General features: G+C 36.9%; 1 protein-coding gene across 8 annotated transcripts in view; it reads right to left on the bottom strand.

The window, feature by feature from the left end:
* Positions 1 to 13,757, bottom strand: part of RAD54B (RAD54 homolog B) — a 105,622-nt gene that overhangs the window by 38,736 nt on the left and 53,129 nt on the right. For 7 of the 8 annotated variants that reach the window (XM_008982909.5, XM_008982906.5, XM_035277414.3 and 4 more), the window contains 2 exons: positions 5,363 to 5,557; positions 820 to 1,101 (listed from right to left, as the gene is read on the bottom strand). In XM_008982909.5, coding sequence (XP_008981157.1) covers positions 820 to 1,101; positions 5,363 to 5,557 — 477 coding nt within the window. The remainder of the gene's footprint in view (positions 1 to 819; positions 1,102 to 5,362; positions 5,558 to 13,757) is intronic. The other variant, XM_008982912.5, reaches the window with a different exon arrangement.

The raw sequence follows: 13,757 nt of genomic DNA, 5'->3' as shown, positions 1-13,757 counted from the left end.
AAGAGCCTAATCTAAATGATCTCAAAGGCCTCTACTTCAAAACTTACGTTTCCATAATACTTGCAGTGGGAAAAATAAGTATTACTTAATATACTTTTATCTTGCTGCTGTTAGGAAAGAAGTCACCTCTATCTCTCAACTTTCACATCTACTATACTATACTTTCATTCAGATTACTTGTCCTTCCCCTCACCAAACAAGAAGCTCTGTGATGACAGTTTTACCTTAGGCCCAACACATAAAAGGCAATCAAGAAATACCTGCTGAATGAACAGTCAAATAAAAGAACAATCAGATACAAGCTATGTTTCTTTTTTTAATATAATTTTTAAAATTGGATTCATCAGTGTGAAAATTAACTGATTGAGTGGAACTTTCACCAGAAAAATATGGACTTTGTATGACATCTTACTATTATTTTTACACACTAATGCCTGTGATCAAGGTGCACAGTCCTGAAACTAGTATAATCATAGTCCAGATTCACAAATTTATTTCTCTCCTTACTAAAAAGTCAGATTTTATTCAAAATTATACACATGTATGTGTATGTATATACAAACAATTTAGATATGTTTCCTTCAACACATGTACAGTATTTTTAATACTGTAGTCTTGGGATTATTCATTTACATATGAAATAATTCCCAAACTATACTGTTGATTTCAACATTAACCCTTATATCAGATTATAGATCTCAAGAATAATGTATACTTTCACCTAAAACTTTTAAAACAAAATTTAAACTTCAAATTCACACACACAAAAAATCCTTTGAAAGTAAAAACAGAAAATTCAAATTATTTTTAAAATCTTACTTGGCATATACGGGTCATGGCGTGGTTTGCAATTTTGGAAATCATTCTGTCTATTTTCCTTTGAACTTGGTTTACAAACGCTTTTGAAAGGGTTAGAGAAACATTTCCTGGCAGCCAGAGAAGAATGAGAGGTAGCAGTACTTCCTCCTCCAAGCTGAAAACACCTGCCACTGCTGAAGTCATCTGGAGAGATGACACCCATGACTTCTATTTCTTTTCCACAAATCATCAGTGTTTGGCCCTCTTCAATCTTTTCAAGCTCTTTGAATTTATAACCAATGCCTTTAAGTTAAGAAAGAAAAAAATTAATTGACACTCTAAGTCACCTTCCCATAGCTGTACAGGAAAACTGTGCTTTGAATGCAAATAGTCTTGTATAATGCATTTGCCAAAATGAAAGCAATATTTAACATTTTGGTTAAAAAAAACACTAAAAATAAAAAGAAATAATACAGCTATAAAATTAGCCATGCTTTAGAGAAAGCAAGAATTTTTTTACTACTGAAAATATAGATGATTGTACTCTATAGTTTTGCCATCTCTTATTTGGAAAAATTGAGCCAAAAAAATAGTTTGATAGGTTATATGTATCCTCCTTTCTTGTAAATAAACTACAGAAACACCATGGTACCTCTATTTTCACTTAGAAACAGCTAGAAATGTGAAGGATACCTAGCAATAAAAGCAGCTGCTACCACAACTGTTTCTGACTGTTCCACATGAGATAGCAAAGCTAAAATACAGCAAGAAGTCACAGATATTCCAAGTTCTAACTCTGTAACAAAACATGAGATATTTGGTAATATTAAGCTTGTTTGATAATTTGATGAACATATATTAAGTGTTGCTGTGTATAAGGTACTGATGAAATATAAATATGAATAAGTCAGTCACAGTCTGCTTAAAATGAGTTAACTAACCAGATAGATGGAATTTTAGACTTCTAAACTTGTCTATTAAATGCATTAAGCTATTTATTAAGGGCAGGAACTCTGTATACCAAAAACTTTTAAGTCTCTAAAAATAATAATAAAAGACTGTCACATTTTAGAAAGTATGACGACCCTTTTCAAGTAGTTGAAAATTACTAAAATTTTCTCTACTGAAACTGGCCTAAAATTTATAACCTGTGCCAATCTATATTTAATATATAGTCCTAAATTATTTATGGTGGAATACTTTTTAATTTTCATTCTCTGATAAAGGAAGAAATTACTTAGCTCAATGTCAAAGATCCATCAGTCCATCCCAATTAAGTACTGGTCTTGACTTATCCAAATTAATAAAGATTATAGTTTTATCTTCACATAAAATCCAATTACTGTTGGCCAGGTGCAGTGGCTCACGCTTGCAATCCCAGCACTTTGGGAGGCCAAGGCGGGCAGATCACGAGGCCAGGAGATAGATAGAGACCATCCTGGCCAACATGGTGAAATCTCATCTCTACTAAAACAAAAAAAAACTTAGCTGGGAGTGGTGGCGCATGCCTGCAGTCCCAGCTACTGGGGAGGCTGAGGCAGGGGAACAGCTTGAACCCAGGAAGTGGAGCTTGCAGTGAGCCAAGATCGCACCACTGCATTCTAGCCTAGTGACAGAGCAAGATTCCATCTAAAAAAAAAATCTGCAATTACTATTAATCTCAGTTTTACATAGAAACGGGAAACAAGAATAACCTTTTAACTTTGAGGCACCTTTAAAGTAGCTCTAATTCCAAGATCCCTCATTTCATTTAGATCCACAGATGATCTTGATCCAAAGATGACTCTTTTAAACATCTCAGTTGCTAGAAGATTTTCTTTTAACTCTTAAACTTTGTTTCTTATACTGCTTTTTTTTTTGCTAGGTATTATGCAATGAAGGCCAACTGAGCCTGATGCATTATCACAAGCTATCAGCAATTTTAGCGTTCCAACGTTGTTTTCTTAGCACCTCTATCGTTACATTAACAAATTTACATATTGTATATCCTACTTATTTAAAAGAAAAACTCCTTAGATTATAGGCAATAACTTGCAAAATTAACCTCAGGTTAATACATTTATTAATGTAATAATTAAGCACCAAGTCCTATGTTTGGATATTTTCATTTTGAAAACCCTAAAATATACCTATGTTCAGTCCCTCTCCCTACCATCCAGGCAAAATAAATCAGAGCCTAAAAGAAAGATCACAGTCTGGGCATCAGCTTGTCTTTTCACCTTTTTTTTCTTTTTTCACCAGAGGCAGGGTCTCTCCAGCCCAGGCTGGAGTGCAGTGGCATGATCAAGGCTCACTGCAGCCTTGATCTCCTGGGTTCAAGCAATCTTCCTGCCTCAGTCTCCCAAGTAGCTAGAATTATAGATGCATGCCACCACGCCTGGTTAACTTTTTTATTTTTTGTGTAGACAAGGTCTTGCTAGGTTGCCTCGAACCTTTGGCCTCAATCAGTCCTCCCCACTCTGCTTCCAAAAGTGTTGAGATTACAGGTGTGAGCCACTACACCCTTAAAAGCACCTTAGGTGATTCTACTGGCATGGTCAAGGTAAAAACCCACTGGTTTAAGCTGAATTTTCATTTTTTGTTACTTGCAACTGTAAGATCATTTTATTATAAACTACACATATGCAAAACCATGCATACTATACCTTAGGGGTAAAAAACATTCCAAGTAATTGTGATAATTTTTCCTCTCTCATTGGCTTTAGAATTTCACTAAAGAGGCAATAACACTGCATGAACAAATTCTCTAAAAATCTAGCCCCAATCTACCTTAACCAACAATTATATGTGCACTATATATTTTTCTTTTTAATTCCTCTAATCACTATACACGGTTACTCCATATTTTTATAATAAATCATTCTATTGTAGATAATTTAGTTTGCTTCAACTCTAACACTGTCACCGCCTTTCACACACTACATTCCTGAAACACTCAACTAGTTTGAATTCCCTCGTGCTTTTGTGCCTTTGCATATGCTATTCTCTCTTGCACATGGCCCTTTCCTATAACTTCCAAAACTATTCATCCTTCAAATAGTACCTTAAATGGTAACTCCTATGAAGCTTACCCCTAGCCTCCTGGGCAGATTAAATGGTTCTTTTATGTCCCACTGCATTTGGTAAAAATTCTCATTGAAACAACTATATTATTGCTTCCTAATCATCAATTACTTTGCGTTGTTTCCACTAAATTGTAAATTATAATCATCTTTGAGTCTTTATTCCTGCATAGTGCCTGGCACATAATTGTTATTAAAAACTATAAACTATATTTTTAAGTAAACAAACATGTAGAACAGATTTTATAATTATAGGTCACACTTAATATTAAACTGAGAGACAATGCAAAGACACTGTAGTTGGTGTTAGCCATTCTTAATTTGTAGGCCTACTTGTATTAGTACAAATTATGCTGGCAACATTTTGTAGCAGAAACAATAGCAACCTCCAGTTTTGACATTTGAATCTAGGTCAGGGCTAACCATTATCTCCTTGCTCTGTTTTTCAAAACATTATTGAGTAGTGCTGAAATTACATATAATTCAACTCCTAAATCATCATATTTTTCAATTTTAACCACTTAGCATTCTGCAACAACAAAAAAAGAGACAGAGAAAATATATCAAGTCAAATTTAGTGTTTAATCTCAGAAAAGTACCAAAATAACTGTATATGGCTGGTTGATCATTTTTGGAGAAAATCAAACCATAGGATAGGATTTGCTTCAATGAGCTAGCATAAGCTGTAAGATTGTCGGGCTCACTAACCATTGTGAGTTGTTTTTTTTTGTTAGTTTGTTTGTTTTTTTTGATACACAATCTCGCTCTGTTGCCAGGCACCAGGCTGGAGTGCAGTGGCACAAGCTCAGCTCACTGCAACCTCCGCCTTCCGTTTTAAGCAATGCTCCTGCCTCAGCCTCCCAGGTAGCTGGGACTATGGCGCGCGCTACCACGCCCAGCTAATTTTTATATTTTTTTTAGTAGAGACGGGTTTTCACTATGTTGGCCAATACGGTCTCAATCTCTTGACCTCGTGATCCGCCCACCTCAGCCTCGCAAAGTGCTGGGATCACAGACGTGAGCCATTGCGCCCGGCCTCATGACATTATTTTATGTATCATACTTAGTTGAGGCATGAACATCCATTAAAGAATACTTACCCTATCTCTTTTTTTTTTCGAGACGGAGTCTCGCTCTTGGTACCCAGGCTGGAGTGCAGTGGCGCGATCTCGGCTCACCGCAACCTCCACCTCCTGGGTTCAGGCAATTCTCCTGCCTCAGCCTCCTGCGAATCTGGGATTACAGGCACGCGCCACCATGCCCAGCTAATTTTTTGTATTTTCAGTAGAGATGGGGTTTCACCTTGTTGACCAGGATGGTCTCGATCTCTTGAGCTCGTGATCCACCCGCCTCGGCCTCCCAAAGTGCTGGGATTACAGGCTTGAGCCAAGGCGCCCGGCCCTCTCTCTCTCTTTATAAAACCCAATTATATTTCAATTATATAACCAGAGATACATACTAATTTCAGGCCAAATCATAAACATCAGGTAATATCACAATACCTCTTCCAATGTCTTTGCCTTCGAAATCCTTTAATGTAAATGACCTTCCTCTTACAATAAGAACAGCATCACCTTCCCACTTTTTATGTTTTTTCTTTGAAGGCTTACACCAAACAACATTGAAATATTTAACTAGGCTATCAGATTTTTCCTCTTGGTCCTTGGACACTGGTAGTTCTTTAGGAGCTGAATGAACTACAATAAAAAAAAAATAAAAATCCACATTATTAAATATGACTATAATGTCTAAGTACTAAGGTCATTCAAACAAAAAAGGCACAAGAAAATTAGATTATATTAAGAAATAGTATGAAAGAATATTTGATCATACCCATATTAGTACTGTCTAAAGTAAGAAATCCAAATATCAGGTGTTAATACTACCACATGAGTACAATGACTGTTAATATCTTACTGCTCCAAAGTCAAATAAATGCCATTGAAACAGAATAACATAATAATCACTGTAAACATTTTAAAACTCTAAAAATTAAGACATTATTTCAGTGTCCATAGCACAAAAAAATATCTAAAATCACATTTTGACAAAATTGATTTAATTAAGTGACATGACAAGCTGAGGAAAAGCAAAGATTGAAGAGTTCTCTGAAAGTAAAACCTGAAAATTTTTGTTCACTTATTTTAATTGATAAATAAAAATTATACATATGTAGGTGTACAACATTCTGTTTTGATGTATGTATACACTGTGGGATGGCTAAATCAAACTGATTTACATTATCCATTACTTCACATAATTTTTGTGGTAAGAACATTTTTTTAAGTGCTACTTTCTCAGCATTTTTCATGCATACATTAACTATAGTCACCATGTTTTACAGTAGATTTCTTCAACTTATTCCTCCTTAACTGAAATTTTGGATCCTGTGACCAATATCTCCTCAATGCCCCACCCCTATCCAACTGTAGGTAACCATCATTCTACTTTCTAAGAGTTTGACTTTTTTGAATTCCACATATAAGTGAGATCACACAGTAATTGTCTTTCTGTGTCTGGCTTATTTCACTTAGCATAATATACTCCAGGTTTACCATGTTGTCACAAGTGACAGGATTGCCTTCTTTTTTAAGGCAGAGTAGTGTTCCGCTGTGTAACTATACCAAGATGTTTTTAATCCATTCACCCATTGATGAACACTTAGGTTGACTTCATATCTTGGCTACTGTAAAAAATACTGCAAGGAACATGGGAATGCAGATATCTCTTGAACATACCAATTTCATTTTCTTTGGCTATATACCCAGAAGTGAAAGTGCAAGTATAAAACACCAAAGTAGAAATGAGAATAAATATTTATAAAATTATTTTGTCTCCTGCTTCTTACTAACTTGTACACTAGATTTTCAATGGCTGGATAAAAGGTGGTTTAGCTGACGACAGAAAAATCTCATTCTCCACATCACTGAAGAGTCTTTTCACTATGTCTTTTATGTCATACATACTTGATGGAAACTATCAAAACAATAGAATTTAAACAAAATGAAGTCATTTTTTTCCTTTTAAAATGCACTATTTACTTAAGTAGGAAAAAAGACAGGAAATACCCTGAGGTCAGGAATAAAACAAGAATGCCCACATCAATTCAACATCATCCTAGAAGTTTCATCTATTACAATAAGGCAATAAAAGTGTACAAAGTATAAAGCTCAGAAAGAAGTAAATAAAACGGTAGCATTTACAGATGACGTAACTATTTACATAGAAATCCCCAGAGAATCTAAAAATAAAGAAAAATAATACATTTAGCAGAGTCACAAGATGCAAGGTTCATATCCAAAAATCAGCTGAATTCTTACAGACTAGCAAGAAATAATCAAAAATAAATTTTTTAATTCCATTCACAGTAGGTCAACAAAACAGACATATGAAATACTTAGGAAAATATCTAATAAAAGGTAACCAAGATCTCTACACTAAAATTAAAAAGCTTTGTTAAAAAAAATTAACAAAGCTCTTATAAATAAGCACAATTCCTAGTTCATGAATTGGAACATTGAATTTTGTTAACATAGCAATCTTCCCCAAAATGATCAATATATTCAACAAGATATCAATCAAAATCCCAGGACACTTTTAGTAAAATTACAAGTTGGTTTAAAAATTCATATGCAAATGGAAATAACGTAGAGTAACCAAAGCATTTTAAAAAAAAAAAAGTTGGACATTTACAATAATGCTGCAATAATCCAAATAGTTTGGTACTGCCCCTCCCTCCATAAAAGACATGTAGACGTTCCAATTACTTAGAAGAGTAGCAAGAAATAGACCCATTCACACATGTACGTCGAAATGGTTTTCAACAAAGGTGGGGAACCAAATTCAATGAGGAAAAGAGAGTCTTCTCAACAACATTGCTAAACCAACTGGATATCCATTTGGAAAAGATAAATATCAACCACTAAACCACCCAATATACAAAATTCAATTCAAAATGGATGACAGACCTAAATGTAAAACCTAAAACAAAAAATTCTAACAGAAAACATAGGATAAAATATTTGTAAACTGAAGATATACAAAGCTTTCTTAGAATGCGAAAGCACAAAACATAAAAATCAAAAATTATAAATCAAATTTTACCAGAATTTAAAACTTTTGCTTTTTGAAAGATGTCATTAAGAAAACAAAAGGGGAGCTGACTGCAGTGGTTCACATCTGTAATCCCAGCACTTTGGGAGGCCGAGGCGGGCAGATCATGAGGTCAGGAGATGGAAACCATCGTGGTCAACATAGTGAAACCCTGTCTCTACTAAAAATACAAACATTAGCTGGGAGCAGTGACACGGGCCTGTAGTCCCAGCTACTTGGGAGGCTCAGGCAGGAGAGTCTCTACTAAAAATACAAACATTAGCTGGGAGCAGTGACGCGGGCCTGTAGTCCCAGCTACTTGGGAGGCTCAGGCAGGAGAGTCTCTACTAAAAATACAAACATTAGCTGGGAGCAGTGACACGGGCCTGTAGTCCCAGCTACTTGGGAGGCTGAGGCAGGAGAGTCGCTTGAACCCGGGAGGCAGAGGTTGCAATGAGCCGAGATCACACCACTGCACTCCAGTCTGGCGCCAGAGACTACATCTCAAAACAGAACAAAACAAAACAACAAAAGAAAATAAAAGGGAAGCCACTGGCTGGGGTAAAATATTCACAGCATATAAGACAAAGGTCTTGTATCCAGAACAATTATTCTTTTTTTTTTCAGAGTTTTGCTCTGTTGCCCAGACTCAAGTGCAGTGGTACAATCTCAGCTCACTGCAACCTCTGTCTCCTGGGTTCAAGCGATTCACCTGCCTCAACCTCCTGAGTAGCTGGAATTACAGGCAACGGACACCACGCTCAGCTAATTTTTATATTTTTACAGAGATGAGGTTTCACCATGTTGGCCAGGCCGGTCTCAAACTCCTGACCTCAACTGATCCACCCACCTTGGCCTCTGAAAGTGCTGAGATTACAAGCATGAGCCACCACGCCCAGCCTAGTAATTCTTATAGTTTAAAAATAAGACAACAAACAAATCAATAGAAAATGGGCAAAAGTCTTAAACAGACAATTCAGAAAATGATATACACAAACAGCCAATAAGCACATAAGAAGATATTTAACATTAATAGTCATCCAGAAAATACATATTAAAAACCTGAAATACCACTTCACAACCATTATGATGGCTGGAATCATAAAGTTAGACAATAAACAAGTCTGATGAGGATATGGAGAAATCAAAACCATCATACGCTGCTGGTGGGAGTGTAAAATGGTGCAGCACTTTGGCAACCAGCATGACAGTTGCTCAAACAAACAAGAGTTACCAAATGACACAGCAATTATACTCCTAAGTATATGCCCAAAAGAATAACAACGTATGTCACAAAAAAAAAACTTGCCCATGAGTGTTCATAGGATTATTAATAATAGCCTAGAGGAAGGAACAACCCAAATGTGCATTCAACTGACAAATGGATAACAAAATGTGGCATATGCATACAATGGAATATAATTCCATCATAGAAAAAGAATAAAGTGGCCAGGCTCCGTGGCTCATGCCTGCATTCCCAGCACTTTGGGAGGCTGAGGTGGGCAGATCATGAAGTCAGGAAATCAAGACCATCGTGGCTAACACCAGGAAACCCCGTCTCTACTGAAAATACAAAAAATTAGCCAGCGTGGTAGCATGTACCTGTACTCCCAGCTACTTGAAGGCTGAGGCAGGAGAATACCTTGAACCCAAAAGGCAAAGGTTGCAGTGAGCCAAGATTGTGCCACTACACTCTAGCCTAGGTAACAAAGTGAGACTCCATCTCAAAAAAAAAAAGGAAGAAAATGAATAAAGTACTGATATATGCAAAAACACGGATGAACCCTGAAAACATTTATGCTAAGTGAAAGAAGCCAGTCACAAAGACCATATATTTTTTAGGATTCCATTCATATAATATGTCTAGAACAGGGAAATCTTACAGAGACAGAAAATAGATTAGTGGTTGCTTAGGCTGGAGGGTAAGGATGGGGTGATCAGGTTAGGAAGTAGGGAGATGGTAGCTAAAAGCACAAAGTTTTTCAGGTATTGAAAATATTCTAAAACTGGCTGTTCTGATGGTTGCACATTAACTGAATATATTAAAAAACAATGAATTGGACACTTACATGACTGAATCATATGGTATGTTAATTGTATCTCCATAAAGCTGTTTAAAACACAGTGAAATAACACCACACACTGATTAGATTAACTAAAAAAGATTTTTTGGAAAATGACCACTGTAAGTGCTGGTAAAGAGAGAGAGCTAATGAAAATATCATACCCTGCTGGAAGGAATGTCAAACAGTACAACCAGTTTGGAAAACGTTTTGGCAGACTCTTTAAAAGTTAAACATACACCTACTATATATATATATATATCCAGCCATCACACTGCTAGGTATTCACCAAGAAAAAAAGAAGAAAGAAAAGTAAGACATATGTCTGCAAAAACAACAACAACAAAACTTGTACATCTCCAAGCCAGGTAAATCAATCTCCCAGAAGCCTGAAAATCCATCATCACTACTAGAACTCAGATAAATTATATCTTCATTACTGGCATTCATGGATTTAGAAAGTCAGTCTTGGCTATCTTCAACTAGTAAGTTATACCCAGAACCACCAAGGTGTTTTTCTGAGAAAACAAGTGATTCATACCCAGCTTGAGTCAGCTCTGTCTGGCATGACCCAATGAACTCTCATCAGTCCCTGAAAAATTTCAGACTGCTAGAACCCTGAGCAGGAACCAAGAAGACACAGGACTTAAGTGCAGCTCCTCCCATTTCCTGATCTTCCTTCCCTAATGAGGGTATATGGATCATCTTTCAGATACTTTTTTGGGGGGGAAATGTGCCTTTAATGTCTCAGAAAATGAACGGGACAGTTTTTTTACTCTCCTCTTTTCATATGTTATTGTGGATATATTTCTACATATTATTAGTCTCTTAGTATTGGACTTTTTTTTAAGCTATATTATACTCAATCTGTAAATCTCTGGTTATTTGTAGAAGACAAAGTCCAAGAAAAGAAATTACCAGTCCAATGAATTTAAAGATTTTCAGACTCTTGATTTAAACTGACAAATTTTTCTCCAGGAAAGGCTGTATCAAAGATATTCCCACCAACCAAGAGTGACCACTTCATTACACCTACATTAGCACAATACATCACTGTTATCTATTTTTAACTATTATATTTTTTTACATTTTCATACAGTAAAATAGACTATTTCTTTTGGTGTACAGCTCTACAAATTTTAACATATGTATAGATTCACAGAACCACCACCACCAAAATCAGAATATAGAATTGTTCCATCACCGCAAAAGACTCCCTCAAGCTATTCCTTTATACTCACACCCTCACCCTATCCAAAACCCCCAGCAATTATGGACCTGTTTTCCATGAATGGTTTTCTTTTTGAGAATGTCAAATAAATGGAATCATACAGAATACAACCTTTCCAAGAAGGATTTCTCCCATTCAGCATAATGTCTTTGGGATTCATCCCAAATTGTTGCCTGTATCAACAATTGATTCCTTATTATTATACAGGATAGTGACAGATAGTTTGAGTTTTCAGCTTAATTTTGATAGCCTTGATTATCATAAATAAAGCTTCTATGGACTTTTTCTGTGAATTCATCTTTATTAATTCAGTTGGTAGAAATTTAGGAACCACAGGCTATACCACATAGCCTAGGTGTGTAGTAGGCTATACCATCTAGGTTTAAGGAAGTACACTCCATGATGCTCACATAATGAAATCACCTAGCAATACATTTCTCAGAACATATCCCTGTCATTAAGCAACACAATTATACTCTAAATCAATACATCGACACACTGTAGTAAAAGGGCTAAACAAAACTTGATTTTTTTTTTTTTTTTAAGACAGGGCCTCACTCTGTCACCCAGGTTGGAGTGCAGTGGTGTGATCTTGGTTCACCATAACCTCTGCCTCCCAGGCTCAAGTGATCCTCCCACCTCAGCACCTTGATTAGCTGGGACTACAGACATGCACCACCAAGCTCAGCTAATTTTTTTTTATTTTTTTATTTTTGGTAGAGACAGGGTTTCACCATGTTGCCCAGGCTGGTGTTGAACTCATTAACTTAAAAGACCCGTCTGCCTGAGACTCCCAAAGAGCTTTTAACAAGGTCACTCTTTGACTTCCTACTTAATAAATTCCTTTCTCCACAGTAAACCATGGGGAAAAACCATAGCATGGAAAAATCAGGTCAAGATTATGTAATGTGTTATATTTCAGGGAGAAATATGTATTGCAGGAAGAAACACATACATAAAAAGAGAAGTTTTTGGCCATGTGCGGTGGCTCAGGCCTGTAATCCCTGCACTTTGGGACGCCAAAGCAGGTGGATCACCTGAGGTCAGGAGTTCAAGGCCAGCTTGGCCAACACAGTGAAAGCCCATCTCTACTGAAAATACAAAAATTAGGCCAGGCGCAGTGGCTCACACCTGTAATCCCAGCACTTTGGGAGGCCGAGGCAGGCAGATCACAAGGTCAGGAGTTCAATACCAGCCTGATGAACATGGTTAAACCTCGTCTCTACTAAAAATACAAAAGTTAGCTGGGCGTGGTGGCGTGTGCCTGTAATCCCAGCTACTGAGGAGGCTGAGGCAGAAGAATTGCTTTAAACCAGGAGGCGAAAGTTGCAGTGAGCCGAGATTGTGCCACGGCACTCCAGCCGGGACGACAGAGTGACACTCCATCTCAAAAAAAAAAAATAAATACAAAAATTAGCCGGGCATGGTGGTGTGCGTCTATAATTCCAGCTACTTGGGAGGCTGAAGCAAAAGAATCACTTGAGTCCTGGAGGCAGAGGTTGCATTGAGCTGAGACTCGCATCACTGTACTCTAGCCTGGGCAATAATGCAAGACTCCATCTCAAAAAAAAAGAGAGAGAGAGAGAGAGAGAGAGAGAGACATTTTCATACCATAAGAAGCTGTCTACCCTATTGTTTCCACTTCAAGTACCCAAATTATCCCAAACCCTCACCGCCTCTGCTTCTTCAAATTCAGTCACTGCTTAACTACTCCAATCTGGCTTCCAGTACAGTCTTCCCCTAAACTGCCCTGTTAAAGGACACAAGGAGCTCTTTGTCTATAAATCCACAGGTTGTTTTTAGTCCTAATCAAAGTTCTCAAAAGCATTAGACAATGTTGACTACTTCTCCTGGAAATACTGAACTATATTTTTGTAGCTTCTCTAACACCCTTCAAATTTTCCTCTTACTTCTTTGCTTGCTGCTTCTTAGACATCTTTGCCAGTTCATATTTCTTCTACCTTTTATTTATTGGCGTTCTTCAAAACTGACTCCTAGGCCCTGTTCTCTCACTGTGTACCACTTCTCTTTAAGTAGCCCATCTACTTCAGTGGCTTCAATGGTACCAACAACGTTTTTCTCTAGCCCAGATTACAACTCTTGATCTGTATATCCAATTGCCTCCCAGACATGTCCACATGTCTCATAAACATCTCAAACTCATCATGTCCACGTTTTCTCCAAAAATTGTTCGTCCTTTCGTTTCCCCATGTCTCATCCTTATTCAAGCCAGAAAACTAGAAATCATCCTTGACACTCTCTACTTTGTCAGTCCCACAGACAATCAACCACAAAATCCAGACAATTCTTGACCCCTACAAGGTTCTCAAAGCTATGTACTGTATCCTTCTTCCTTGCCTCCACTTTTTTCAACTCATCTCTTATCTGGATTTCTGTATTGCTGCAGGAGCTTCCCAACAAGTCTACTGAGATCTTCTTTTGCCACCTCTATTCTCTAAAATCATTTTCCACATTTTTATAGTTATCCATTTTTAAATGCAAATCTGATAA

This window comes from Callithrix jacchus, chromosome 16, assembly GCF_049354715.1.
Source record: "Callithrix jacchus isolate 240 chromosome 16, calJac240_pri, whole genome shotgun sequence".
Taxonomy (NCBI): domain Eukaryota; kingdom Metazoa; phylum Chordata; class Mammalia; order Primates; family Cebidae; genus Callithrix; species Callithrix jacchus.
This window is presented reverse-complemented; position numbering and strand designations above follow the sequence as displayed.